Source organism: Gavia stellata, chromosome 20 (assembly GCF_030936135.1).
Source record: "Gavia stellata isolate bGavSte3 chromosome 20, bGavSte3.hap2, whole genome shotgun sequence".
In the NCBI taxonomy this organism is placed as follows: Eukaryota; Metazoa; Chordata; class Aves; order Gaviiformes; family Gaviidae; genus Gavia; species Gavia stellata.
Window position 1 is genome coordinate 11,715,963 of NC_082613.1, and position 27,591 is coordinate 11,743,553.

At 55.2% G+C, this 27,591-nt stretch overlaps 3 protein-coding genes across 4 annotated transcripts; all 3 read left to right on the forward strand.

Annotated features, from left to right (window-relative positions):
* Window positions 1-1,216: 1,216 nt before the first annotated feature.
* DBNDD2 (dysbindin domain containing 2) lies at window positions 1,217-8,118 on the forward strand. Of its 2 annotated transcripts, none has more exons than XM_059827299.1 (4): window positions 1,217-1,251; window positions 5,982-6,137; window positions 6,599-6,742; window positions 7,528-8,118. In XM_059827299.1, exons 2-4 carry the CDS (start codon window positions 5,987-5,989, stop codon window positions 7,734-7,736), a joined length of 504 nt encoding a protein of 167 aa, XP_059683282.1. In that variant the 5' UTR covers window positions 1,217-1,251; window positions 5,982-5,986; the 3' UTR covers window positions 7,737-8,118. The 2 variants fall into 2 exon arrangements, with proteins under 2 accessions (XP_059683282.1, XP_059683281.1); XM_059827298.1 differs by lacking the exon at window positions 1,217-1,251 and adding an exon at window positions 5,812-5,870.
* Window positions 8,119-9,602: 1,484 nt separating this feature from the next.
* Window positions 9,603-15,068, forward strand: PIGT (phosphatidylinositol glycan anchor biosynthesis class T). Its single transcript, XM_059827162.1, has 12 exons — window positions 9,603-9,786; window positions 10,172-10,349; window positions 11,204-11,331; window positions 11,841-11,941; window positions 12,098-12,184; window positions 12,446-12,533; window positions 12,621-12,718; window positions 13,012-13,177; window positions 13,282-13,482; window positions 14,016-14,181; window positions 14,316-14,399; window positions 14,535-15,068. The coding sequence occupies exons 1-12, from the start codon at window positions 9,603-9,605 to the stop codon at window positions 14,785-14,787; spliced, it is 1,734 nt and encodes a 577-aa protein (XP_059683145.1). The 3' UTR covers window positions 14,788-15,068.
* Window positions 15,069-18,216: 3,148 nt separating this feature from the next.
* Window positions 18,217-26,632, forward strand: BLCAP (BLCAP apoptosis inducing factor). The gene is made up of 2 exons (XM_059827245.1): window positions 18,217-18,251; window positions 24,904-26,632. Exon 2 carries the CDS (start codon window positions 25,003-25,005, stop codon window positions 25,264-25,266), a length of 264 nt encoding a protein of 87 aa, XP_059683228.1. The 5' UTR covers window positions 18,217-18,251; window positions 24,904-25,002; the 3' UTR covers window positions 25,267-26,632.
* The last annotated feature ends 959 nt before the right edge of the window (window positions 26,633-27,591 follow it).

Genomic DNA, 27,591 nt, shown 5'->3' on the forward strand with positions numbered 1-27,591 from the left:
AAGCCAGCAGCTACAGGCAAGTGCACAGGGTGCGGGCACTGGGTCCCCAGCACAAAGCCAGTTTTTGGCAGCATGAGCTCCCAGGAGACAAGGGGGGGACAGCAAAGCAACAGTAGCCAAAACAGAGCTGGGACACAAAACAATACCCAGTTATCTTTAGTCATCCAGACAGTGAGAGAAACACACTGAGAACGGGGCAGGCGGGACAGGCCACAGACACTGGCAGCTCCATTTCAGCCAGAGAAAAGGGCAGAGTGGATGCTCCCCCCTCCCGGCTCGGCCGTGACCAGGCTGCGGGCAGAGCTGGCGCTGGGCACGGCGAGGCACTGACTCACCCTGCTGAGATACAGGAAGGAGGCGTGCGGCCAAGTCCGCTTCCCCGCCAAGGAGCAGCCCTGATGTGCAGGGCTGAACGTGGGAGAAAACACCCAGAGTGGGATCTGCTGAGGGATGAGGGTCTCAGGCGGCCAGGGGTGAGCTGGGGAGGGAGCCCACGGCCCGTCCACGCAGCGTGCTGTCGCCTCTCGGCGTGATCTGGGCATTGAGAGAAGAAAAGCAGAACAAAAAAGAGAGCGTGAATGGCAACTGTGCTCCCCGCCCGGGCCCGGAAGCCCCTGTCCCCAGCCCTGCCCACCCCCTGCCACGCGTGGCAGAGCTCCTGCAGGAGCCGAGCCCCTGCAGCCAGGCACTGCGGGGCACAGAGCTCTGCCTGGGGCGGGACCCTCTGCAGGGACCTTCCCTGGGGACCAGAGCCCCCGCATGGGGACTCTCTGTGGGTCCCGGGAACGCAGAGACCCTCCGTGAGGACCGGGAACCGTGCGTGGGGACCCTGCTCTCCGTGGGGGGCCAGGGACCCTGCACGGGCACCCTCTGCAAGGACCCTCCCTGGGGGCCGGAGACCCCCGCCCCGTGCCTATGCCCGCCGCAGGACTCCCGCAGCCCGGCCCCCCGCCCCGGCGGCCCCCAGCAGAGCAGCGGCGGGCCGCCGTGTGCCGGGACCCCGGCCGGGCAGCAGCCGGTAGGCGCCGCCGCGATGCCGCGGGGCTGGGCGCGCTGGCACCGCCCCGCGCAGCGCCGAGCACCGCCCCGCAGCGCGCAGCATGGGCGAGCGGCGGCCGCCGGCGGGGGGGGCGGCCGGCCCGAGCTGAGCCCAGCCGCCCCGGCCCGGCCCGGCCCCATCCCACCCGGTCGCAGCAGCCGCCCGCCGCATGTCGGGGCCCGGGGCGCAGAGCCGCAGCCGGCGGCTGCCCGGTAAGTGCCGGCCGCGGGGTGCGCTTGGCGGGAGGGGAGCGGGGCACTGCACCGGGCGGGCGGGCAGGGCTCGGGCTGCCCGCATCCCCACGCATCTCCCCCGCAACACTCGCCCGATGCCCCTTGCAAAGCAGCCATCCCCCTCTTCGACGCCCGGAGCCCCAGCCCCGGACGCCCCCGAGCCCCCGCTGCACCAACTTGCTACGCCGGCACGGCTCCCCGGGCTGCTTTGGGCAGGGGCTGCCCGGGACGCTCCGTGCCTGGGGTGGGGATGCTCGGGGAGGGGCACCTGCCTGGGAAGCGGCTGAGCTCGGGGACCTGTTGGGCCACGGGCTCGTTGCGGAGTGGCATCGGTATCCCTCGGAGCCCCGAGGCTCCCGGGAGGAGCGGATCCCCCCGCACCCATGGGGTTTAGGGGAAGAGGAGGCTGAGCGGAGCGAACACATCAGTGAGCGGCGGCGGGGGTGACAGGGGGCTTGAAGGGGGACAGCCTGCCACGGCTCCGTGCCCAGGGCTGGCACACCGTGCCGCGGGCCCTGCGCTGCCCTCCTGGCTTTCTTCTCCTCACGCTTCTTCCTGCATGAATCGAAGCAGGGCCCCGTAAATAGCAGGGTCTTATGACACAGCCTCTGCTGGGGAAGGAGCTCTGGGCGGCAGGGATATTTTTAGCGCTGAGGCGCAGGGGATTTGGAGATCGCTTGGAGGAGTGCAGGCGATGAAACCGCGGCACAGACAGGGGTTACAAGGTGCCATGTCCTCCCTCTCTAGTTCCTCCCTCCCAGCTTTTCCCAGCAAGTGGCTCTGCCAAAACCACTGCCTCCCTCGCACTCGCCTGGTGCATTTCCTCTCACCGGGGCTATGGTTATTTTTTGCTGTGCTGCAACACGAGGTCAGACATGCCGAGCAAGAAAAGACCGTGCAGGGAATTCACGCTCAGGAGGCCGGCATGTCCAGGCATCCCATCTCCGCACGGCCTGACTCTGCATGATTCTCTGGGGCATTCCCAGCTCTCCACACCAGCTGCTTCTCCCAAGGCTAAAGGAGCCGAAAGCCCTTGGGATTTACCCTTGTCCCGCAGCGGTTTTGCTGGGGCAGGGTGATAGGGAAAGGTTTACGAGCTCTGCAGGGCTTCCTGGAAGATGTTGTGGCAACCGAGCAGCTGCCTCTTCCCCCCGCCTGATCGCCTCGCAGCACTGCACGCAGGGACCGGGAACACAAGGTGCAGTTCAGCAATGGGGTGCCCCGGGCCTCCCTGGAGGAGCGGGGTCAGGGAATCGGGCTCTGGGAAAGCACAGGGAGAAGGGCAAAAGCTGGCTGGGCCAGCCTGCCCCAGCTCTTTCATTCACCAGGGAACCAGCCCCTGCTTGGAGCGACCCCTCACTTAAACTCTGCTCAGCTCCCCATCACCCCCTGTCCCTTTCCACAGCCCAGATTATTTTTCAGGACCTTTGTTAAATCCCTCAAAATCTCTGCAAGGTACTGCAGAGCCGTGACCTCAAGAAAAAGCTGTCCCCATCCTCTCTTGGCCTTGTGCCGCCCCTAACAAGCCTTCTCCCACTCCCAGATACACCCCTGCTATTCACCGGCACAGAGGGGGGGTTGTACTGGGATCCTGCAGGCCAAGGAGGAATGAGAAACGCATCCGCTCCCAGTGGAAACACAGCCAGATAATTGAACCGTGCTCCACTCCTGGCCTGGATGCCGAGTTGCAGAACACCCTAAGCTGGTGCTCCCAGCACCCTCAAGCCTTGTCTGACCCTCACCCTGTGCTAATTGCACCCCAGGAATTGCTTGTCTCCCAGCCTGCTTCGGTGAGGATGTGGATAGGAGAGCTCGCAGAGGTTTGCTTCACAGCCAGCCCTCCCGTGCCTTTCCCCACCACGGCGATGGCCATGAGCCCTCACCATGCGAGGGCTGGCTCCTCGGTGTGCCCTGGCAGGGCAGAGGGACCAGCGGGGCTGGCATCCTTGCCCACAACCCACCCTGTGGGCAGCTGCCCAGGAGCAGGTGAGAAGGAAATCCCTGCCTGCATCTCCTGGGGGCGATCCTGCCCTGCCCGCCCAACCTCTGCACCAGCGTTTGGCCCTGGTTCCTCTCCAAGCTGCGCTGGCAAATAAGCCGTGAGAGCCGGAAGGATTTGAAGGCAGCGGGGCGCATGGTGCCATCGCAGCCTCGCTGGGCGGTTCAGCCAGCGGGGAAGAGCCTGGCTCTGAATGCTGATAAGCCTCCAGCCCCTTGGCTGAGCGAGCTATAGTAATAACCATGACAATAGTAATAAAAGCCAGGCCACCAGCAGGTACCGACAGATCCCCCGTGGTGCACAGGGGCTGCATTGTGTGTGTGAACGTGTCCCGCGGTGGGAACATGCCAGCCGGATGAGACAATCCCGGCAACTGGCAGCCGGGGAGTGTGACTAGCCGTCACATGGGGAAGGGCCGCGGCAGGGAACGCCGCTCTCCTTTATTTCCCCGGCGAGGATTGCTGAGAGGTGGCTACACTAGCAGGGCTGTTCACTCCCCCAGGCCCGGAAGAGCCCTGGGAGGGGGGAAGGCTCCATCCCCGACTCTCACCGCGGTCACGGGTCAGGCAGGGCCAAGCACAGCCCAGCTGCCGTCTCCCGCTGCCGGCATTCCTTACATAATAGGATCTCAGTGCTCGTGCCCGACTCCCCACCGAGAGCTTGAAAACAAGTTCATAAACAGGTCCTGCTAATTTCTCCCTCAAGAGAAATCCTGGCACCCACAGGAATGCTGCCACGAGCACCCATCCTGACTCTCCCCAAGCACACTTACCCCGAGTATCGGTCACGTGCTGGGGAGAGATGGGCAGTGAGAACATTAATGGCACGGATCAACCACACTCATGACACTCGGGGCAGCACCTGCTAGCATTTTGTTTTATTTTTTGTTTGCACTGCAGGAGGATTTAGAGACCCTCCTCCTTACCTCCATGCTGGGGTCCCTTTGGTAAGATGCCGCACAGAGAGCCGGTCTGTCACCCTGAATCTGGAAGCCAGCACAGCCTCTGCTCCGAGCCCAGCCTCCCTACGGCTGGAGCCTGATGGGCTCTCCTTGGTGTGGTGAACCACGGCAGTTTGCCATGGATTCGGCACAGCTTGGCTGGGGGGCAGAGCTCTGCCTGGGACAGAGAGGATAGGGCTGGCTCCAGCTGCTCAAGGGACCCAGCTCCATAATCAGTGACCCGATCAGCCCCTCTTTGTTCCTGGCTCCATTCTCTTTTGCAGATAGCACAGGGGAGGTGGGAGGTTTTTGCCTTGCCCCAGCAGCACTGGGCTGCAGCCGCTGGTCAGCCTCATGAGGAAACCGTCATTGGCACGGTGCGTCCGCCACCGTGGCTGTTAGCCCAGGCTCTGCACAGCCGACTGAGCCTCTGCACCAGTGCAGGCGCGCAGTGCTTAGGTCAGACATACCAAGGCAAAGGCCCCTTCAGGCAGCCAGGATCACTGCCCCGGGCATCGCAGGAGGACGCTGAGCAGCTGGAAGAGGACCAGAGCCTCTTCCAGAAAGTGTGTGGTGACTGGCCCTGAGCAGGCACCTCCAGACGATGGGGTTTAGCTGAAGGATGCCCCAGAAACAGGGTGCAGAGGAGCCCTGACGTTGATCTCCAGGACATCTCACCAGGCCAACCACCTCTGTCCCATTTGGGTCCTATGCCACTATATATTGCTGACTGCCAGCCCCCCTGATGTCCTCGCCCCCGCTCCTGCCAGACAGGGTGGGGATGCTGCTTGCTCTGTTCCCTCCTCCCCAACCCGGAGGAGCAGAGGGTTTGGGCTGTGCTGAGGCAGAGCAGAGGATGTTTGTTTGGTTTCCTTGGTTACTACACTGCCTGCTCCAGTGATCACATTTTCCTTGTGCCGGCTGGGCCAAGAGCAGCAGAGAGGAAATCTGGAAGGGCTGAGGTCAAACACCACCCTGGGAAAAGCCAGGGCCACCAGCCACGGCCCCTTTGTGTCATTTGGGTCCTTGCCATTGTGGGTACCTAACCTGAAAGGGAGGTACCAGACCCAGGGATGCAGCAACAAGCTCCTTCAGCAACAGCCTACGGGCTCCCATCACTCCCTCCCGTGCGAGCCAGCTGGGGATGGGGACACAGGCACCGGCGTTGAACTGCAAGAGGAATTACAGGAATGAAAATGTTTGCGCAGGCAGAAGCCAAGCTGGCTGTGCAAGCAGGGGATGTGAACGGGGGAGCCTGCGAGCGTGGGTGTGGCTGTATTTATAGCAATGGTGGCGGCAGGGGTGTGCGTGTGCAGGGGTGACAGGGTTGCTGATGCCTTTTATTCCTTACGCAGCCCTCAGCCCAGAAAGCCTGGAGCACTAATGACAGTTCTTGTCCCTGGAAGTTTCCTCTGCTTATTAAGTGTTCACAGACAACCCTCTGTTTTGTAGCAAGGAAACTGAAACTTGAACATGTGCAAACCATGGCTGATCTCATAACAACACCCTTTCCCACCTCGATAATTCACTTCAGCAGCTGCGAACATAGCATATGAGTTCCCAAGTCCTGACTGCCCTGCGTCTTGCAAGCGAGATCTGAGGCTCCAGCACAGCAAGTGCTGATGACGCTGCCGTTCTGGTGTGCAACATCTATTCACGGTGACTAAATCAATGTGCGCTGATAAAGCATGGCCGTACCGCGTGAGCTGGGACAGGCAGAAGGGCTCTGACAGCCCTGCCTGGTCCGACTCTTCTCACCTTTCTCCCTAGCTGACATGGAGCAGGCGCAGCGGAGCCTGGATGCAGAGCAGATGCAGCAGCAGCAGCTGAAACTACGGGACCGGCAGAAGTTCTTTGAAGAGGTTTTCCAGCATGACGTGGATTTCTTCTTTCCTATGTCTCACCTGCAGATAGAGCATCGAAGACGTAAGTGCTCCGGGCACTGGCACGAGGCTAGAGGTGTTTCAGGGAACAATGACATGGGTGTTAGAGATGGGTGGGACATCCCCAGTCTAAAGGCAGCCGGGGACATGCACGGAGACAGGACCACACACACTGCGTGTGGGTGTGCTGTGGATTACTCACACCACTTAGCCGAAGTCACTGCATGTGGGTACCCAGACTGGCGCCCTGCGTAGTCACTGGCTTCAGACAGGCTCCTCCAGACAGCAGTTTGGGGCAGGAACAAGGACTGCAGTGAGGCAGCAGGGGCTTCCAGAGGGATGTTTTAAGGAAACATGATTTTCCTGGGGGACTCTTACCAGCAAGTTGAATTCAGTTCCCCACTGCAAAGCTGGTCCCCTCCTTGGGGTCCTGTCTGCACAGGGCTCACGGTGCCCTTTGCCTGGCAGTAGCACTCACCTTTCTGCTGGCCTCTGTCTCTGCAGCCCCCTTAGGCAGCATTTCCTCCATGGAGGTGAACGTGGACATGCTGGAGCAGATGGACATGATGGATCTGTCAGACCAGGACACCGTGGATGTGTTTCTGGGCTGTGGGACAGAGGAGAGCAGTGTTGCTGGGCCCCTGCCAGGTACGTGCAGTCCAAGCCTTTTGCGGGCCAGGCTGAGAGCCCTTCCTGTCCCCAGTGCCCACACTGCCTTGTCCTCAGCCCTGGCCACCCTGTGTGCAGATCCACACACACCCATACAAAGACAGATACTTGGTGCTGGGGTCTGTGAGGCTGGAGGAACCATGCCAGTATCCACCGCCACAGCCCAGAGGTACAGACCCTTGTATACAGCTTACACTGCAGAAGACAGGAGAGCCCAGGCACTTTCCAGAGTCCATGGGGCAAATTCTCTTATCCTGAAGCTCCTCTGGAGCAGCCAGTCTCTTGTCACGATTTCCCAGGTCTCCACCGCACTGCAGAGCTCACTGCACTGAGTGGTAAGGCTGCAGGACCCCTCCACCTCCCAGCCAGACCCCAAGGAGCTGGGCTTGGGTCCCGCAGGGAAGGCCCGGGGTGCCAGCACCTTCCCCCCCCACATGCACGCTGCGGTGATTCACCGAGGCCAAGCCGAACGTCTCCTTGCCTGCTGCAACCAACGGCCTCACGCAGCATGGCTCTGAGCCGTGTTTCACGTGAGATGGAAAAGGCCACTGCCAAAAACAGGGAAGGAATGTGCGGCACTGCCCAGAGCCAAGCTGGGGGTGTGAGGTGGGGAACAGCCATGGCAGCCGCATGGGGAGCAGCCAGGAAAGCATAGCCTGCCGAGGCTATGCCGAGACTTGTGTGTTGGAGGGGCTATCCATGAAGCTTAGGGAGCAATAAACCTCCAGAAGCCTTTTTCTTTCTCTTACCGCTGTCTCCTCCAGGGGCAGATGCTAGCCAGTGCCCAGAGGAAATCACCCTGCAAGTGCCCAATGCAGCTGAGAGCAAGTCACGCATTTCCTCCACGTCCTCTGTCTCCACGGATCTGAACAGCCTGGACACCAGCGAGGAGGGGGCTGAGACCCCCGTGGTGCAGTCGGATGAGGAGGACCTGCAGGAGGACAGTCCTAAAGAGCAGGAGGCAAGAAGCTAGCAGCCAGCTCTGCCCTGCTCCCAGCCTCCTCCGTACGGACCTGCCAGCACAGAGGAAGGAAAGCTGCTGGCGCTCAGCAAACCCCATCCTGGACTGCTGCCCTGCAGGAGGGGAGAGATGGTTTTCCCCTCCTCTCCCTCCGCAGGTTCTTCTGGCAGCCAAGGGAGAAGGAAGGGGGTATTGTAGGCTCCCAAAATTAACTCTTCAGGCTTTGCTGCTAACACTCCCTGCTTCACTCCCCTGAAATGCTCAGCATCCCACAGCCCCGCCATTCCCAGAAAGCCATCCCTTGGGATCCCAGCTCCCCCCACCCTACTGACAAAGGTCTTGTCCCGACACGCATTTAACGATGGCGTACAGAGAAATAACACTCCGATCTAAACAAGCAGCGGGTGTGTGTGTTATTGGGAGAAAACAGCACTGGGGATGAGGGTTAGGTGGGGATTGCAGGAGGGATAGCGGTGTAAAGACAGCGTGCTAAGGGTGCCACGCAGGAGCAAATGAAGCCCAGCTCCAGCACAGGGACGATTCCTGCACCCAGGGTGGGAGCAGACAGCACAGACCTCAGCAGAGAAGGGCAGCTGTTAGTGGAGCAGGTCACCATACTGAGCAACTCGGGTGCTGCCTCTGGGAGGGAGAGAGCCAGGCGGTTGCAGTACAGACACAGCTGACCTAAGCAGGGCTGCTGGTGACCTGTAACTACCAGCCATGAGTACACTGGGGGACTTCCTACGCAAATGGGCTGAGTGGAGAACATCAGCACACGCAGCACCAGCAGCCGCTGCTCCCCCAACACAGCATGATGGCAGCAGCCCTGGCTGGAGGCTGCTTTAGAGGAGCGAAGGAAGAGCCATCAAAATAAAGCCACTTGAAGCCTGCTATGCTTGCTGCCTGCAAGACAAGTCAGGAGGAGTCAGGCACAAAGCCAGCCAGAGGCCTGCTGCCACTATCAGCAGCTGCAGGCCAGGAAAGCGCTGTCCCTGCTTGGGCTGCATCAGCACAACTGTGATCACCCCCACGAGGAAAGGAGCCTGGAATATAAGCAACAGGAGCCAGGGAACGCTTCGCATCCCAGCTGCTTCCCAGGGGGTGTTCAGACCTTGTTGCACTCCCTCCTGCATCAGCCAACCCTTTGTGAGACCAGTTGGAGCACCCCAGTTATCCAGGAACGACCGGCCAGAGCGGCAGGCATTGTGAGCTCCATCGGCCTTGCTGGGGCGGCAGTTTGCTTCCTCCTGAGGTGGCCCCAGGCTGGCCAGGGCTGGCGGAGGGTGGAAGCAGGGTGCTTCCGGATGGCTCTGCGCCCAGAGATAGACGCTGCCCTCTGGAAAGGAGACGTCAAGGAGAGAGGGAGAGCAGACAACAATGGGAAGAGCTGAGAAGAGGAAGTCACGCCAGGGACGGGCACAGTCCTTGCAGAGTCTTCATGCACGGCAAAGCCTTGGAGCAAACCACCCAAGCTCGGGCCGCACAAGAGCTTCCCCAACTTTAAAAGCCAGGGGAGGGAGGCTTCGGGGAGCACCCCACAAAATGGACGCCCTCGTTTCTAGGCTGGGGGCAGCCGCTGCCGGGTGCTCTCCCTCGGCCGGGCGCAGGCACAACCAGGCAGGCGCCTCCCCCGCGGGCCGGGGCAGGCTCCAGGCTCCGGACCTGCTCCTTGCAGTCGCTCCTCGGCTCGCCAGCCGGCTCCAGGGCCCATGCGGGAGGAAGACCCTCCGGCCCTGGGCCGGGCCATGACCGTGAGGAAGGAGGCGAGGCCGCACCAGGCCGGGGCTGCGGCGCCGCGTCTCCATGGCGACCCCGGAAGCGGCCGCCATTGGCCGGGCAGCCGGAAGCGGAAGTCGGCGGAGGGGCGGGGGCGGCGGGATGCTGGCCGCGGCGGTGCTGCTGCTGCTGCTGCTGGCGGCGGGGCCCGGGCGGGCGGCCGCGGGGTGGGCGCGGCGGGACGCGCTGCGGGAGGAGCTGCTGCTGAGCCCGCTGCCCGCCGGCGACGTGGCCGCCACCTTCCAGTTCCGCACGCGATGGGACGCCGACCTGCAGCGGGGCGCAGGTAGGGCGGGGCGGGGCCAGGCCGGGCCGCTATTGGATGGGGCGCGGCGCAGGGGGCGGGGCAGGTCTATTTCGCGGGTTGACGACGCGACCTGATGGATTGCGTTGGAGTGATGACGTTACCGCGTTGGGAATAACGTCAGCAGGGGCGAATGATGTCAGAGGCGGGAGCGAGGTGAGCAGGAGCAGGGCAGAGCAAGGCTATGGGTGTGCAGTGACATCAGCACGAGGGAGCTCAGCGTGGTGATGCAAGCAGACTGCGCGTGACAACGCAAGCACGGGTAGCGGCAGGGTATGACCTCACGTGCAGCCAGGCTCTGGTGTGACATCAGGGGAAGGGGCCGGGGAGATGAGGTAGGCAGGGCAGGGGCTAACGCTGCCCACAGTCTCTCACTACAGGCTCTTCCCAAAGGCGCTGGGGCAGCTGGTAGCAGCGCTGGGCGTGCGGGAGCTCCACCTTGCCCTCACCCAGGGCTTCTGGCGCACACAGGCCTGGGGGCAGCCGCCTCTCCAGGCACCCGCCGGCGCCGAGCTCTGGGTCTGGTTCCAGCCCACCGTCACCGAGTAGGTACCCCAGCCACGGGTATGTCCCTCTGTGTCCCCTCTGCAGCCACTGCTCCCAGGAGCTGTCACCCTTCTCACATGAGGCAGCCACAGTGTGCGCAGGGGCCTCCTGGGTTGGAAAATGTCCACTGGAATAAAGAGCCTGCAACCCCAGGAGCAGTTCTAAGGAAAAGCAGAACGTAGCCTCGCTCAGTGCATGGGGCAGGACGTGGTGCTCAGGGAAAACCCTTGTTCACTAAAGGAACAAGTAATTCCCTTATGGGCTCTGCGATGACAAACCCCTCACTGTGTTAATACAACAAGGTTATATCTTGACCTCTCATCTGTGACTCACTTCCTTTGACTCCCATCCAATACCTGTCACCATCTCCTTTAGCACAGAGTCCCTGCTTGAGCCGCAGCAGCTCTGCATGGACTCACAGAGCTCTCTCCTCCCTACAAGCAGCCCATTCCGGGTCTGCTGGTCAGGTCAGCCTTCAGAGCTGTACCGAGGTGTTTCTTTAGGTCTCACAGCCCCTTCCCCATACACCGCATGTCACCTCCCACATGCTCCCTGCTCCCCCAGCCTCTCTCCTCACATACCAGCTGCACCCACTGCCGGGGCTCTGGCTGTGTGAATCCCTGCCAGCCCAGGGGCTGCCCCTGCGGTGAATGTCCCCCAGATCTCAGGTGTTAGAATAAAATACCAAGAGAGCTGGAGAGTGCATGATCAGCAGCCTCTACCTGCATGCTCTTTGAAGCTTCTAAAAGCCAGCATGGTCACCCCGGTGTATTTATTGAATGTTACTGACTTAACACTCATTGTTCCGAGGATTCGAGCTGCTGAGTAATCTCTGGTATCTGTTCTCACACAGTGTTGACAAAGCCTGGAAAGAATTGAGTAATATCCTCTCAGGAATATTCTGTGCTTCTCTCAACTTCATTGACTCAACCAACACAGTCACTCCAACGGCGTCCTTCAAACCTCTCGGCTTAGCCAACGGTGAGCCCGGCCTGCGCTTGGCTGCTTGGTTCTGCCCTCTCACTCTTGCCTCTAGCTTTAGTTCTTCCCCGTGCCACTGCGGAGAGTCCAGGCGCAGGTCCTGCAACGACTCTGGGTCTGGGTGTGTACAACAGGGTCTGTTAACCTCCTCCTGGAAGCATTTCCTCTCCCTACAAATAAGGCTTGGATTTGAACAGAGGAAACCCACAAGCAGTAAGTGGCAGATGCTCCCAGCCCCTCGTCTGTCTCTCTGAAAAGTATTTTACAAAACAGCGAGGACTAGAGGGTTTAAGGCACTCATGAAAAAAATCTGCTAGAATTTACCCTTAACCTGTTCTTTCCAAATCACTCTGAATAGAATGGGATCTATTCCTGATTGAGCTCGTGACATTTCAGGCACATTGAGAGTGTGGTGGGCTGTGGGGTACACTGCGGGGGTGGAACAGGTCTCCTTCTGCTTTTGTGCCTGTAGCAATACCAAACTGTTGACCCTCCACCTCCCTGCCCAGGGACAGATCAGCATCTCCTGCGATATGCTGTCCTGCCCCGGGAGGTCGTCTGCACAGAGAACCTCACACCCTGGAAGAAGCTGCTGCCATGTGGCTCAAAGGTACAGCAAGTCCTGCTGCCTCGTTGGACCACTCCCGATGGGGCTGGGTTCCCGACAGCGATCCGGGAGCATGCGCTGGGAAGTCTCAGCAGGGCCTTACTCTCAGTGGGAGCAGAAAACAGAACCAGGGCTGAGCTTCTCCTTTTCTCCCTGCAGGCTGGGCTTGCTGTGTTGCTGAAGGCCGAGCGCTTGTTCCACAGCAGCTACCACTCACAGGCAGTGCACATCCGCCCCGTCTGCAGGGTAAGCGTGAGGCTCAGGGTTCCCTCCTTTAACCCCCAAGAGAAAATCCAAAGCCTTCTTGTGACACTGCAAGGTGACGCACTGGTTTACCCAGCTCCCCTACAGTGGGTTCACTGTGTCTAACACAGCTGTCGTCCTGCATCTCTGGTCTCACCTGCATCCCGATGGGATTCTTGTAGTCGTGGTGGAGTTCCAGCTCCCTCCTGGTGTCCTGTGCCTCCAGAAGTTGTGATCAGAGCTGCCTCTCTTTCTCTTGTCCAGGATGCCTCCTGCCTGGCTGTGTCCTGGGAGCTCAGACAGACACTCACTGTGGTCTTTGACACCTTTTCCAGTGGCCAAGGAAAGAAAGGTAAGCTCGGCAGCAGTGCACTGTGGTCCTTGAGTCTCCCAGCCCATGGCACTTCACTCTGCCTGCCACTGACTTTGCCTCCCACAGACTGGTCCCTCTTTAAGATGTTCTCTCGCACACTTACTGATGCGTGTCCTCTGGCATCGCAGAGCAAAGTCTACGTTGACATCTCCCCTAAGAACAAGGTAATGGACCAGAGAACACCCCCTGCTCCCTCAGTTCAGCCACTTTGTATGGCTCTGAAACATCCTCACCTTCATCCCCTGTATAGCCGGGCCCCCCAGGAGCCCTCCAGGGCTAATAACGGGGGGTGGTTTCCTTCCTCTGAGCGGGGCTGTGGGGATGAGCGTGGTGGTATTAGCAAGAGCGCTGAGCTGGCTGTTGGTGGGAAGGCTCAAGGCCAGCCAGAGAGGCTTTGCCCAGCGCTGCCAGTTACTTCAAGGGGCAGTTTTCCTTCATGGTCCACTTGCTTTCTCAGGAAAAGGAGTTACTGGAAGTGACCCCCCCTCCGGCATCTGTACATGAAGCTATTGTCCATGGAGAGAAGAGAACCTATGCCGTCTATGACCTGCTGAGCCCCTCGCTCTTCAATACATCTCGCAGCCTCAATGTGCAGCTGAAGTGGAAGCGGCCCCAAGACAGCTGTGAGCAACCAGAACTTCGTGCCACCTGCACCACTGGTCAGGGCTCCAAGACTAAAAACGACCTGGCATGGCCCCCCATTCCTGTGTCCTTTTCTCTTTCGCAGCGGAACTGCCAACACCCGTACTCCATGCTCAGCGCTACGTGAGTGGATACGGGCTACAGACCGGAGAGATCAGCACTCTCATCTACAACACTCACCCATACAGGGCTTTCCCCGTGATCCTGCTGGAGACTGTGCCATGGTATCTGCGACTCTATGTGCACACTCTGACTATCATCACAAAGGGGAAGGAAAACAAGCCAAGTAAGTAAACCTTCCCGGGAGCACGTGCCACCCAGTTCCCTTGGCACAAGTGGCTCATTCCAGAGATTGTTTAGTCCCTCCCTCGGGCCCCAGTGATCACTGGGAAACTGGACTGGGAAACAAAACATCTTAAGATGTTTTCCTAGCCTTCAGTTCAGCACTCACAGCAGATGAGACTTTATTTAGTCTGTTTTATAAGAGGCACATGGACAGTATTTCATAATCCATCAAGGGTCTAAACCAAAGTGAATTGATTTTTGTAGTAAAGGAGGCTCGATTTAAAACTGATGACTAGGTCTTACTTTGCATTTGTACCTTTCCATTTGAACACCTGACTTTCATGGATCATCAGCTCTAAAGACCAGCCAGATTTAGCTTTAACACATGCTTTCTGCTACCTGTGCATCTTCACTTGCCCAGAAAACCTCTCCCAGGAAAGTGGAAGCAGGAGCACCCACCCCATGGGAGATGTCCAGCAATGCGAGAGTGGACAAGGTCCCCCCAGTGCCACTGACATGTGTCTTTCGGATTAGGTTACATCCACTACCAGCCAGCCCAGGACCGGAGACGGCCTCACCTCTTAGAAATGCTGATCCAGCTGCCAGCCAACTCCGTCACCAAGATCACAATCCAGTTTGAGAGGGCCTTACTGAAGTGGACAGAGTACCCGCCTGACCCCAATCACGGCTTTTACGTCAGGTAACGACATACCTCAGCTCCTCTTCCCCTTCTGGGCCTCCTGTAGGACTTGCTGCCCAGGTCTCTGGGGACAAGAAGTCTTGGCGTCTCTTTGCTGGCAGGACCAACACTAGCCTGTCCTTTTGTCTCCTTAGTTCATCTGTGCTTAGTGCCCTGGTGCCCAGCGTCATTGCTATGAAGGATGTGGATGTGGAGCAGAGCCCTCTCTTCACCTCACTGTAAGTGTGTCTGTGCTGGGGACCGGGGCCATGCTGCAGCACCTGCGGGCTGCCGGCCTCTGTCATCCCATCCGGTGAACATGAAGCAGCAGTCCTGTGCAGGCTGACACTCCCTTTCCTGCTTCCGCTTTCCAGGTTTCCTTCCTCTGATGGCTCCAGCTATTTTGTGCGCCTATACACAGAGCCGCTGCTGGTGAATTTGCCAACACCAGACTTCAGCATGCCCTATAACGTCATCTGCCTGACCTGCACCGTGGTGGCAGTGTGCTACGGCTCCTTCTACAACTTGCTGACCAGAACGTTTCATGTGGAAGAGCCGAGCCGGGGCGGGCTGGCCAAGCGGCTGGCCAACATCATCCGCAAATTCAGGGGGGTACCCCCCCTCTGAGAGAAAACAGGGCAGTCAGCGCTGGCTGTGGGGCTTCGTGGGGAGACCCAGGGAGCAAAGCGTTGCCGCCTCTTGTCTTTGCTGAAAGCAGCCTGCTCCATTTTACTGCCTGGATCTCTCTTCCGGATCCAACAAGCTGAGAGATCGCTTCCATCGTTAGGACAGGAGATGGCTCTACACCCATTGACTACTGAACTGCACTGCTACAGGATTGGGAAAGGTGTAAGACTTCTGTTTGGGAGAGGGGTAACTTATGTGCTGGGGGTTATGCTGGAAGTAAACTTGAGCTGTTTTGTACATTTGTGCTGCTCCTGGTTGGTTTCACTTTCTCAACCCCGCAGGCAGAGTTGACCCTGTAAGACTCTGTGATCTGCTAGGTGTCTAGCACAGTACCCGAGTCAGCTGGGAGGAGATGCAGACACGGTAAGAGGAAGGGGGTTGATGTATAGTGCAGAGCTGGGTTCATCTCTGCCATCTCGCCTTCCACAACTGCCACACTTCCTCACATTTGAGCCAGTTTGCAAATTAATTTTGGGGCATACCAAGGGTTTGGGCATACCTCAGCCATACCAAGGGTTTCTTTTCTTTCTCAAGAAAAAGCTTTTCTTGCTCCCAGCTCCTATTTGCAGCATTTTGAAACCCCTCCACCTGCTCACCCCTCTGCGGCAGCACAAAATCCTTCTCTGCCTCCGTGGTATCATTTCTGCACTTCTGCCCGATGGCTCCCTTGCACCCATGGTGTCCGCAAAGCTTCGGGGAGCCTCTGGGCTCAGTAGACCCCAAGCACGGAGCTGTGGCCAGCTGGCCTCTGCTTGTAGGCAGCAGTCTCAGCTCTCCCTGGGTTGGGAATGCTGTAACACTGGCACCACTGCGCTCTTTGGTTATTTTCATACAGTAGAAGGTACCTCTTTGCTGCAGTTCACACAGAGCAGCAAGAGGACAGTGCTGTTTTCAGGGGGTACGTCCTTTGCATCTCAGATGTGGCTTTTCTGATAGGAACAGACAACTGCCTACAAGCAGCTAAACAAAGCACAAGGAAATCATTAGAAGAAATATTCCCCAGAATGAAAGCAAAGCACAGCCAGAGGTCCTTTAAAAGCTTCCGCTTGAACAGAAAGACCATAAAAACCCTGTTGCCTCCTGTCCTGCACAGAACAGTCCATTCCCACTGGCCTGGGATTACCTTTCCCTTCCCTACCGGAGATGCCCTTCTCTCTGCAGCTCCTTACAGATCCACTCCACTGGATGGCTCCATGCAGCCTGCAGAGCTGCCAAAACGCATCTCAGTCCCTGCTTCCTGAGAACGACTCCACAGGGCTGGGAGCTTATGCTGCTTCCAGCCACAGGACTGCTGCTACAGCTCCGCCAGCCAGGCTTCAAGTGCAAAACGGAATTTCTTGATAGAAAGCTAGAACTACAACCAAACAGAACCCATGTGAGTACGCAGGAGTCTCGGGCACGAGGATCCACGTTGTAGTTTGCAAAAGGATTTGGAGACCTCAAGTTGTTTCAGATTGGGTCAAGGATAAATTCTGCAGACTGCAACCATCAGCACATGCCAGAACAGCTTGGGGCGGCCAAGATACACCCAGCCCCGCTCCCTGGGTGAAACCTGCATACCGCGGGCAAGGCCAGCACCCATGGATGCAGCTGGCACTGCAAGCCAAAACAGCCAAAAATAGTGCAAGAAACAGGGCATTACTGCAAACCCGGCCATCCTTTCTGCAGGAAAAAAGGTCCCCATGCTGAGGATGATGAGGGCAGCCTGTGCCAGGGCCAGTCAGGAGCCACCACAGGCAAAGGGTGCTGGAGCTGGCATCAATCAAATGCTTTGGGGCCATTCCCATGCGGTGCCATAAACCAGGAATTTAAACAGCCTGTAAAGGGGGCAGCCCAGAACAATGCCAGCGCAGGAGGGAAACCATCCCTGGGCAGGATTGAAACCTCCCAGGCCATGGAGTAGGTCTTATCACACCCATCAATTGCATGGGCCGGCCAAGCGGAAAACCCTGTGGGAAACATGGGCGGCCCTGCAACCACGGCTGGGTGGGTTTTAAATGGCTGGGAAACCCCAAAATCTTAGTGTTTGGGGTTTTTTTCCCCTGGACTATTTCTCTCCCTTCCTTGCGCAGCCCCCTTGGGAGCTCAGCCTGAGCTGGGCACGGCTGAGCTGTGCTTGGTAACTTGCTGGGTGTCTGCAGAGAGAAGGGCTGGAGCTGGAGGGCTTTGTAACAGCCCGGGCTTTGCTGCCAGCCCAGTGACGCGTGGCCGCAGGGCTGCCAGCAAGCGACATCAAAAACAAAAGCGTTTCAGGGGAGAGGCCACAGAGCCGCCTCTGCTCTACCTCTCTGAGATACAGCAGCAGGAAGGGTGCAGGTGCCAGCCCTGCTGCAGCATGGAAAACTGGGGCCTCTTGGCACTGGATGGGGCTAAGTCAGCAACAAAAGCGCACTGCCATGCCTGACAAGGAAGCAACATGTAAGCAAGCCTAAAAATAGTATGCACTGGAACGCAAGAAAGCAAGGACTCGGCATGCCACACAGCGCAAACACTGCGAGCATGTGAACTGCAAGGAACGGTGTGCAAGGACACATGCCAACTGCATGCAAAGAAAAAGCCTGCGAACAGCATGCAGCCACATGTAAGAAAGCATGCAAAAATCAGCCCACCCTGCAAAGAATCATGCAAGCTGCATGCAAAACTGCAGTGCCCTGCCACACGCCAAGACAGCAGGCAGACAGCTTGCCACACAGGGCGAAGCAGCATGCCACCAGCATGCAAAAACCTGTGAGCAGCGTGCCATGCAGCAAAGCGTGCCAGGAGCACGCTGCACCGCGCAAGCAGCCGGCAACAGCAGGCAGGCAAGCGCAGCGCCAAGCGTGCCAACCGCATGCAACCCCCGCGCAGCGCCATGCAAAACAAGCCTGCAAGAAGCATGCCACGCGGTGCACAGAAGCGTGCGAACGCTATTTTAAATTAAAAGCATAACTACGTATAATTTCTTAAAAGCCAAGGACGCGCTCAAAACACACCGCGCGAGGCGCGCGCACTCAAGGCACTGGCGCGCGCCACGCGCCGCCTGACCCCGCCCCCGCGCAGGCGCACTGCCCGCTCCATCCGCCGCGCAGGCGCACTGCCCGCCCCGCGGGGCTGCCCGCGGCGCTGCCTGACGGAGCGGCGCCCCCCCCACCCCACCCCGGCCGCCGCCGCCGGAGCTCGGGCCCGCGGCGGAGCTGGTGCACGGCGGGGCCGAGCCCTGCCCGGGACAGGCGGGCGGCGGGCAGCCGCGGCGGGGGCCTGGTGGGACGGCGGCGCCCTGTCGGGGCGCGCAGGCGGGGGGCGTCCCCCGGGCGGCGCGGCCGGCTCCGAGGGCGGCCTCTCCCTTCCCTCCTCAGGGCGCGGCACGGACGGGCCCGCGGCGGAGGCGGCCCCGGGATGGCGGCGTGAGGCGGCGGCACCGCGCCGTGAGTACAGGCCGCGGGGGGCGGAGGGGAGCGGGCCGGGGGCCGCCAGGGCCCAGCCTGCCTCCGGGCCGGCGGCGGGGGGAGAAGAGCCCCCTTGAAGCGATCCGCATCCCGCCTGGCCTCGGCGCGGCGTTCGCGCTGTCAGCGGGCAAGCGGAGGTCTGCCGGAGCTGGAGGTGACAACTCGCGAACTTTGGGGACCGGGAGGAAGCGCTCGGGGGGGTTTCCGAGAGCGGTGGCGGCGGGAGAGCCGCGCTCTCGTAGCCAAGCGTGCGTAGGTTACAATAGAGCCGGTTTCAACCTACCGTGAGCATGCTTAGCTTACTGCCAACCTAACGTGGAAATAACAACACTGTATGCTTCACCCCCCCGCCCAAGACTTTTTCCTCCCCTCTACACCTCTGTTCTCAAAGTCAGGCACATCTCACAGTTCACTCTACCACCTTCCAAAAGCAAACCCAGGCCCGTTTCTCCCCAGAGCAAGACAATTCTCGGACATCTTTTTGTCCAGCAGAGAATACAGCACTCTGCAGTGCTGCTGTGCCCAGCCAGGCACCCTCCCTGCGACCCCGCGGGTGCTTTGAGCCAGTTGCAAAGCGAGTTTACAAGCTGTTCTGTTGTATGAATGTTTGCTCGTTACATCCTGAACGTGAGTGCAAGAGAAGATGAAAAACACAGCTCTTAAATGCAGTCCACAACACACTGAACTCCAAACATACTTCATTACCCCTCTACTGAAACATTACAATTGATCTTGCAAATACTGTCAGGGTGGAATAACCTTTGTCTTTTCAACCCATATGTCATAACTCCCAGAACCCCTTACCGATACTGCATTTTTGCCTCTCTTTACCTGAGATGTGGAAAACTGGCCTTTTATCAGGTTGTATTCAGACTTCTGAAGCCTGTCAAAGGCACAAAAGGTAGAGAAGAGATCCAAATTAAAACTAAAAATAATTAAGTTTTTCAGGGAACTTGAAATGGGCCTGGAATTAATGATCTTTGGCAGTTAAACAAAGGCAGGGGGCAGGATTGAGGACCACTGAGAATTAATAAAGTAGTACAAATGAAAGCAATGATACTTCAGATGACAACTGCCGATGTTGACATCTCTTCCCACCACAAAGCTGGCTGACTTAAGGTTCTGCTCCTGTGATTTACTGTGCAGAGAAACACGGATCACACTGCTGCTTTCCTGCTCACAGGTGGAGGTTGGCTGGTCCTGGTGCTGTGAGTGCACTGCACTACCTCTGGGTATAGGCTAATCAATTTCCCAATCAGTAATGAAACTCGAGAGCAGCTATGGGAGTGGTGAAAAGAGGGGTTCAACAGAGACCCTCTGCTTTTCATTAAATGAGTTGCTTTGGCTTGTGTCTAGCTTGAGAAATCCGAACACTTTGTAACCCTGAGGCTTGGTTAGTCAAGGATTTGCTGCTCTTTTGGAAACTGTTTGCAATTATATTGCACCATTTCTGAGTCTACATCAAGTGTTCGAGGCATGAACTTACCAAAGACTTTTGCCAAAAATTGAAGACTCAGTTTTTCCAGCTGAGTCATACTGACAGATAAAGCTTTAAAAAAATAGAAAAAATAGCAGAAAGGCCAAAAAAAAAACCACCCTGAAGAAGTCAAATCCCTGATACTGCAAATAGGTCTTAAAAGTTTGAACAGTTGTGGTTCTTGGGTTTTTTAAGAGAGAGGGTTAGCATCTAGAAAGCATGAGTTGCTTTTCTTAGATGAACTCCTCAACTCATCATGTGATAGCTCTTACACCTCTTTTTTTCACCCCAGTGCTTTGTATATTGTGTATTTTTTAGCAGCTGTTTTGGGTGCTACATGGTATTTGGGAGTTGGTTTTGAAAACGTGCTGGCAGCATGAAGCACTGCCCACACGCATCAGTTCAAGCTACATGGCTGTGACAGAGTTTTTGATTTAAACAATTTTAAGCAAACTGTACGACAGATGAGCCTTATAGGTAAGAAACTCAGTGCAAGTCCCTGAGGCTTACTCTTAAGTTTATGTGCACTGTATAACTTGAGAGATTTTTATCTAGACAATGTGGCTTTTCATTCCCAAGCAGAAACTTTGGCTTCTGGGAAAGGGAGAGATTGGCACCACCACCCTCCAATAAAAAGGTTACTCAGTCTTTTATTGCAGACCTTTAAGTGACTTTCTGTAGCATCTGCTGGGGAAGTTCCTTGCGGACAGTGTGAGCTTAATAGCTGCCTTAGTAAGGTCTGAACAAGCTTATGTTTTAAGTGCTTAGCGAAAGCCGGCTGATTATTCTCCCCTGTCAGGGTAAATGGACTGTTAAGGAATTAAGACATTCTTGAGAAAGGTACAGACTTGGTGTTGGTGTACTGATGTATAAAACCTATGGTGTAGGAAACACCTGTCGGCCTCTTAACTGCTGAATTAGTTTGTAGAATATTAAGGAACCGCTTGCTAGCTCCTCGGATGATTTATTCTAAAATGTGACTGATCCACTGCAAAGCACTACAGACTTGCGCTGTGCTACTCACTTTTGACTTGTCATAATTAAAGTTTTGTTTCTGGCTGGGAAAGGTGTGCCGCTACCCTCGCACTGGAATTTGAAAAATCTTCCCCACAAACATGTGCCAGTAGGACCTGCTGGTTTTGAATGGTCTTGGGAGGGAAGATGACAGAAGGAAGGGCTGTGAACATGACAGAAGCCGATTAATAAGCATGTGGAAAAGTATTGGTGTTTGCTTACTAATGAGGTGCACAGGGAACCTCCCCAGGCTGCTCCTCTGCCCGCAGGAACCAGCAGGGAGGAGGCTCCGGCAGCACATGGCGATCAGACAGAGCTGCCGAGCGCTGACTGTGGGGAGAGCAGCGGGAGCATTGCCTGCTCTCTGCTGCTGAGGGGTCTGAAGCAAGTTCAGGTGGCTCCAAGAGCTGCGAAGGAGCGAGAGGAGGCAGTGGTGGTGGAATGAAAAGGAGCCATTGGGTAAACATGAGTGGCCGCCAAGTCAGATGACTTGAGCAGGAGCACAAGAGCAGTCTTGAGGATAGCAGGACACCAGGCTGGCTAAGGAAGGAGATGAGTCAGGCAGGGGAGAACAAGAGCAACTGGTTGAGGAAAATCAGGATGCGATTGTGAAACAGGGAGCTGGTAGAAATACTGTTGGGTGACAGGTTATTATTTGCTCTGGGACAGGGTAATCTTTCGCTTGGATCACAAGGAGGGGACAAAGACAACAAGGTAGGAATTTCTCATTTACAAGTTTCACCTTGCTTGAGAATGTAGGCAAAACTGAATATTGTTACAGCTTCAAGAAGGGACTGCCTATTCTGGGCACCAGGGATAGTGATAGTTCCCTGCTCAGTAAAGAGTTGATAGCAGGAGATGCTGTTTCTCTTTGATCAATAGTGTGGAAAAAGAACTGTCTCACTGCCAGCGGTATAAAGGAATCTCCAGTGAAGAGCTAGGAAGAGTATGTATCTTACTAGTGGAAAGTCCCGTGGGGAAGATAGAGCTGCAGAAGTCTCTAGTAGTAGGTACCTTATCTAGGATCAGCTGTGGGATACAGCAGACAAAGGGTTTTCAACCTTTAACTGGTGGATAGCGAAGGGACACATGAAAATACAAGCAAACTGACTGCAGATAAAAGAATAACTGAACATCTGCATTTGTTAGAAGTCCAAGAGGTTTGCAGTTTGAAGGGCATTGACATTGAAACTTCATAGTAAAAATAACCACTATTAAATGGTTCTTTGTTCTGCAGAGTGGTTGCATTGATTGCTACAAGCAACTGTCTCTTCCAGGAAATACCAGTATTTAAAAATGGGTAACTTGTTCTGAGATGGGTTTGTGTTTGTAGGAAGTGTTTAGGTAATGCTGACACGCTTAGAATCAACTTGCTGTTTAGAGCATTATCGCTTAAAGTCTCTGCCATGGTGAGGAGGCCAGACCATGGAGTTAAATGCAGCTGCATCACGAATTATAATTATACCCTTAAAATATAGTCAGTTGTAAATTTGGGGGCTAAAGGCTCAATAGTGACACGTGGCCTTACTAAAGCTGAGACGTTTGACATTAGTCCCGGGAGATCCTAGAGCTTTGTTCCAGCCTCGTGCTCTTCTGACAGACACATCGTGTTAGGCTGGTTTTTATCCATTTCTTTACTCGGGAGACAGAAAGCCCAAAGCAATTGTCTGTAGGCACTTTAAGCTAAAGCTTCAAGAAGGGGTGACCTAAAGACTGCCATGCGTGTCCAGCTACATAAGTCAAGCTGATGTGACTTCAGGGCTGGATCTAGCAAATGTATGACATGATGTTTATGCAGTGATTTGTACTGCTCAATGGAGCACTTGGGAGACAAAGACTGTAGGAAACTTGAAGGAAGGAACATTTCAGGAGGATTAAGGTGTCTGCAGATCATTGATTTGGTACAACTTCGTTGTCTTCAATGCAATCTGAACTAAAAAGTTGGGTGGTGGGGTTTAATTACCTTTCTGTTCAAATATTTGTTGTTAAATCTTTTCTCTCCATTCTTCCCCTTGGAAAAAAAGTTACCTAATACTTCTGTAGTACTCTTTTACTCTAGAAACATCTAAGCAATTCACAAAGGCTAGCAGACAGCACGTTTTGTTATGAAATAAATAATCCTTATTTCCAGTTTTTAGATGGGGGAAACAGGCTTGGGACTAGACTTGCCCTTAAAGATACGCGTGAATGACCTGCATAAAACAGGACTAACACTGGGAGTTTTATTCTTTTGACTTGACTTTATCCATATTGCAATGTAAAATAACTTCTTCCTTATTCTTTGGCTGCCCAACTGCAGCTTAGTTTTACTAATTGAACCCCAGCTGCCCTCTCTGCTGGAGAACACTCTTGCAGGAGCACCAACACAACATACTTTCCCCAAACACTCTTAATCTCTTTGCCCTGGTGGAGATTTCAGCCTGCATTCTCTCTCACTAACATTAAAATTGATCCTGCTGCGAAGAACACAGTGGATGGCAGCTTCCTGCTCTGACAACAGAGCCGGTTGGAACTTACAGAGCTGTAAGACAAGTCTGACCTCAGTGTTTTTTTGGAAGATAACCATGTGTGGTTTTCTTTTGGCTTTTCTGTGCAATCCCTCATTCTCCCTCCCTTCGCCAGGAGATCCCTTCTCCTGCCAACAGGAGCCAGAGGAATGTGCTGTTTGTTTACCTTCTCACTCCCTCATCCTACTAACCTTCCCACCTCCCAGTTGTAATCCTAACAGGCTCAGCTCAGCCCTTTCCTTCTGACAGAGCACTACCCAGCTGAGTATCTTCAGATAAAAGGATTGCTGCAAGAAGCTGTTCTGACCAGGCTCTGCTTAGTGGGGGTGTGGCCGTGACATTCTGCAAGGCTGGGGCTGTCCTCTCACCCGTCTTTCTGTGCCCTGGCTGGAAGCTTCTTCGTTCAGTGTTGCTGCGTGTCGTCATGATGTGCTACGGGATAGCAGGGAAGAACATGCTTCCCAAGCTCTTCCCTTTTCCAGCATTCCCCAGCATGGTTTTGCCTTTTTGGTGTAATAAGCTAGGAATACTCTCTGCTCATGGTTTTCCTACTGGATGAACTGAAGGAAATCCTCCCTTCCAACAATACTGGTATCTTCTAGCCTGAGCTGCTATTGCTATCCCAGACTGCTAAACTCCACTCTTCCACCCCCTTTCAACAGTTCTGTAAAAACATCTGTAAGGCATTTATTATTTTTAAAGTCATCTGAAATTCTTGAAGATGTTTGTACTGCCTAGAAAAAAAAAATCCCACACGCTTAGTGTAGTTGATGTTGTTGTTAAAGGTAGAAGCCTGTTTTCTGGACTTGTAGTGTGCTGCCATCCCTGGTTAGAGAAGCCCTTAAAGCTCTCTGTTTCCACAGGGTTTTATAATAATCCAAGTGAGGAAATCCTGTGTTTACAGCACTTACGAAAATTGCCATTTTGAGACTGTCCCCTCTTTGATCTATTCACATACTTTGTCTTACCTGACTTTAACTGATTGGCAAGGATTATAAATCCCTTAAGCAGGGACTGTCCTTCCCGTTGTTTTGCAGTCTGGACACTGTCGGGGCTTTCCTGGGTAGCTACATGTATAGCTTGAATTTTATGCTGCCCCACTGGAAGACTTCATAATGGGTCTGTGCCTGGGGAGGGAGCAGTTTGGGTGCTTAACACTTCCTAGACACTGCTTGCACTAACACTTCCTTAACACTCCTTTGTAGCACCTAATAGTTTACCCCTCAGTTGCATTTCTTCATACCATCACTCAAGTCTTTGGACAGTCTTGGATAAATACGTGTGTAGGGAAGGCTGCAGCAGCTTGTTTTCCTTTCTGTTTTCCCCTCTCCCTTTCTGTTCCTGCACTGTGCTAAAGAAGAGGGTCTCACAACTGTTAGCCTGGGTGAAAGCCTGAGAAACAGAGCACACAAGGGATACACTTCTATACTAGCAATAGATAATCATGTCCCCAGTTGAGTGGTTCAGAAAGCAGGGAAGTTTCCCCCGGCTCTGAGACACACCAGAATTTGGTATTAGGAGTTTGAGCATCAGCATATGATGCTTGGGAGTAAATGAAGCTCTATGAGAAGAACATCTGTTGATTTTTTTGCTGTGTTTTTCTGACAGTCTGACATTTTACCCCTCCCTACAGAACAGCCTGACCGCCTGCCTGCTGGAGGAGTTGCTGGAGACTGTTCTGGAGCAGATCTGATTGCTGCTGCTGCCACAAGGCCCCAGCCAGCCAGTCACAATGTACTGCCTTCAGTGGTTGCTACCCGTCCTGCTCATACCCAAGCCCCTCAACCCAGCGTTGTGGTTCAGTCACTCAATGTTCATGGGCTTCTACCTGCTCAGTTTCCTCCTGGAACGGAAACCTTGCACGATTTGTGCCTTGGTCTTCCTGGCAGCTCTATTCCTCATCTGCTACAGCTGCTGGGGGAACTGCTTCTTGTATCACTGCACAGGATCCCAGTTGCCGGAATCAGCTCATGATCCCAGCATAGTGGGCACCTAGAAAACAACAATCTTCCAGTCTGCTGAGGGCTCTTGTTTTGCTTTTAAAAAGGGGGTGGGCTAGGGAGGAGGGAGGGGGTGTTAGGCATGTGACTGGAGTAAAACCAGCCTGTTTCCTGTAACTTTGTGTGGACTAGAGTGGTGAATTCCTCCCACTCTGCCTGTGAAATTTGACTTGTTTACTGTGTGAACTCTGGCAGCACCACCTGCTTTTTTAGAAGCAGAAATCTTTTTTTTTTCCCTTCCCGTATCACCGGGAATGGACACCAGCCCTCCTAACTGAGAACTGGTGGAGGACCGAGCTGCTGGTGGAGGACCAAGCTGCTGGCCCTCTGCCCAGCTGTTGCACGGTGGTGGAGTTGCGTGTTACTCACTTGTCTGCGTTAGGCCATGGTGGTCTAATTCAGGGCTCTTGGCCCACTGATTCTGCTCAAGTAGCTACAAGATTCTCCCCATCTTCTCTTTGTGGGGAGCCAGCCTTCCCGTCTTGCTGATCAAGGGCAAGCTCTACAGCTCACAGATGCACTTGGCCAAAAGCTGCTGGAGCCAGAGGCAGTTGAGTCATCTCCTCCTGCTCAGCCTGCCAAAGAGATGCGTGCACTGCCGAAGTGCTTTCTGAACTACTTATGCTCCGAGATCATAGCCTGAAAGCCTCAGTTATGATGCTGCTTTTATAAAGCCTCACAGGTAGTAGCGACTGTCTCTTCCCTTCCTCCTAGATTTCTAGGGTTTACCGAGGTATTGACTGTTGGGATAAAGAACCGTTATGCTGCAAGATGTGGAGTTTTGAAAGCCACTGTGAACCTCACCCTATAAAACCCATGCTAGCCCAAAAAGCCAGGTGTGGGCAGGGCAGGAGAAAATCCTGAGGTGGAGGCATGGCTTGAAGCAGTAAATGCTTCAACCATTTTCAGTGAGAGTGTTTTTGGGCCAAGGGTGACAGAAGGTGCTGGTGCTACTGACTGGAGAAGGGAGGAGGCTAGAGGAGCACCTGGTGTCTCCACCTGCCCTGGCAGAAGGATGTCAAGAAGCCTAGGTGGTGGTGGGTCAGTCCTACAGCCACAGCTGTGCAGAACTCCACACTGCATACACGACTGTGCAGCCACAGCTCTTGGAGCGCCCAACTTGGGGCAGAGGTTTGTTTGTGAGAAACCTTAGAGGTTAACACAAAATACTGTCTCTGAACTTTAAAGGGTTCCCTCCCCTTTGCCATCTGTTTGTCTTTACTTCAGTCTCATAGTGGAGAGCAGCAGAAGTGGCTGTTGTTGTCCCAAGGAAGTTCAAGTTATGAGGTTGTGAAACTTCCAGAGTATTGTTTGTTCATTGCACAGCTGTTCAAAATGTTTAATAAAGCTTTATAAACTTTGGTCTATGGCCTTCTGCCCAGCACAATGCATTGGCTGATCATTGCAGATGCCTTGGCCCAGCAATTATGTGTCTCTGTATTGTTCTCTTCCCAGCACAGTAACCCCAGAGAGTCTCCAGCAAGAGGCAGAGCCTGTTTGCCCTGTAGCTCCCTGTACCGACTCTTCTCATTGATTGTTTAACCTGACCGTGGGCAGACTGAGAACCATACTGGTGATTCCTCATCAGACTCATCTTACACACAACACAGGAGGTTGCTTCTGGTTGTGTCTCTGCACTTGCGTGACAGATTCCCCCTTTCCTTACCGCTTATGAAATTAAACCACGGAGCCGTGTCCTGAAAGCCACTAATCCCCAACACCAGCAGTAAAAGTGTTGTCTGCCAGGTGCCCACACGATGTAAGCCCGTCCCACGGCACCCCCGCCCTGTTCCCCTGCCATGGGCAGAGACTGGCCTGCAACTCAACTGCCACAAGCTGTTGGGGGGGGACTGGGTTGTGTCTGCCCTTCCCCCGCATTGGCCACGACCCTGTGCAGTGCTGGGGGGAAAAGGGGGACACACACTGCAGCCAGACACGGGACTGTCTGATCCAGTGGCACCCAGGAGCACCTCAAGGAGTTACAGGGCATAGGAGCTGTGCTGCTGGAGCTGAAATTGGCTTCCTTGACCCTTGCACCGAATCCCTGAAGGCCAAGTCCTAGCTGGAAAGGGTGCAGGGCATATCAGTGTTTACATGTTTAAAAAAAAGGTGTGCCACATCACCAAAAATAGATATGACAGCTCTGTCACCTGTCCGGCTGAGGCAAATCCTGGTAGCAGTCATATCAGCTACAGCGTAAATAGCAAATGGAAAGGAGAGAGGAAGGCCTCTCATCTGCAAGCTATGGCAAGACCGTTGTCTGTGCTCTGAGCATTTTCAAGTTTAATTTAAGCTAATGCAGTCGGTTCTTTTAAGAGTAC

Bases quoted from the DNA above. Each gene is read 5' to 3' on its own strand.
- BLCAP (XM_059827245.1), top strand. From the start codon at position 25,003: ATGTACTGCCTTCAGTGGTTGCTACCCGTCCTGCTCATACCCAAGCCC.
- PIGT (XM_059827162.1), top strand. From the start codon at position 9,603: ATGCTGGCCGCGGCGGTGCTGCTGCTGCTGCTGCTGGCGGCGGGGCCC. The intron at 10,350-11,203 runs GTAGGTACCCCA...GTTCTCACACAG, and splicing joins TTCCAGCCCACCGTCACCGA to TGTTGACAAAGCCTGGAAAG. The intron at 12,185-12,445 runs GTAAGCGTGAGG...TCTCTTGTCCAG, and splicing joins ACATCCGCCCCGTCTGCAGG to GATGCCTCCTGCCTGGCTGT.
- DBNDD2 (XM_059827298.1), top strand. From the start codon at position 5,834: ATGACGCTGCCGTTCTGGTGTGCAACATCTATTCACG. The intron at 5,871-5,981 runs GTGACTAAATCA...CTTTCTCCCTAG, and splicing joins GTGTGCAACATCTATTCACG to CTGACATGGAGCAGGCGCAG. The intron at 6,743-7,527 runs GTACGTGCAGTC...TGTCTCCTCCAG, and splicing joins TGTTGCTGGGCCCCTGCCAG to GGGCAGATGCTAGCCAGTGC.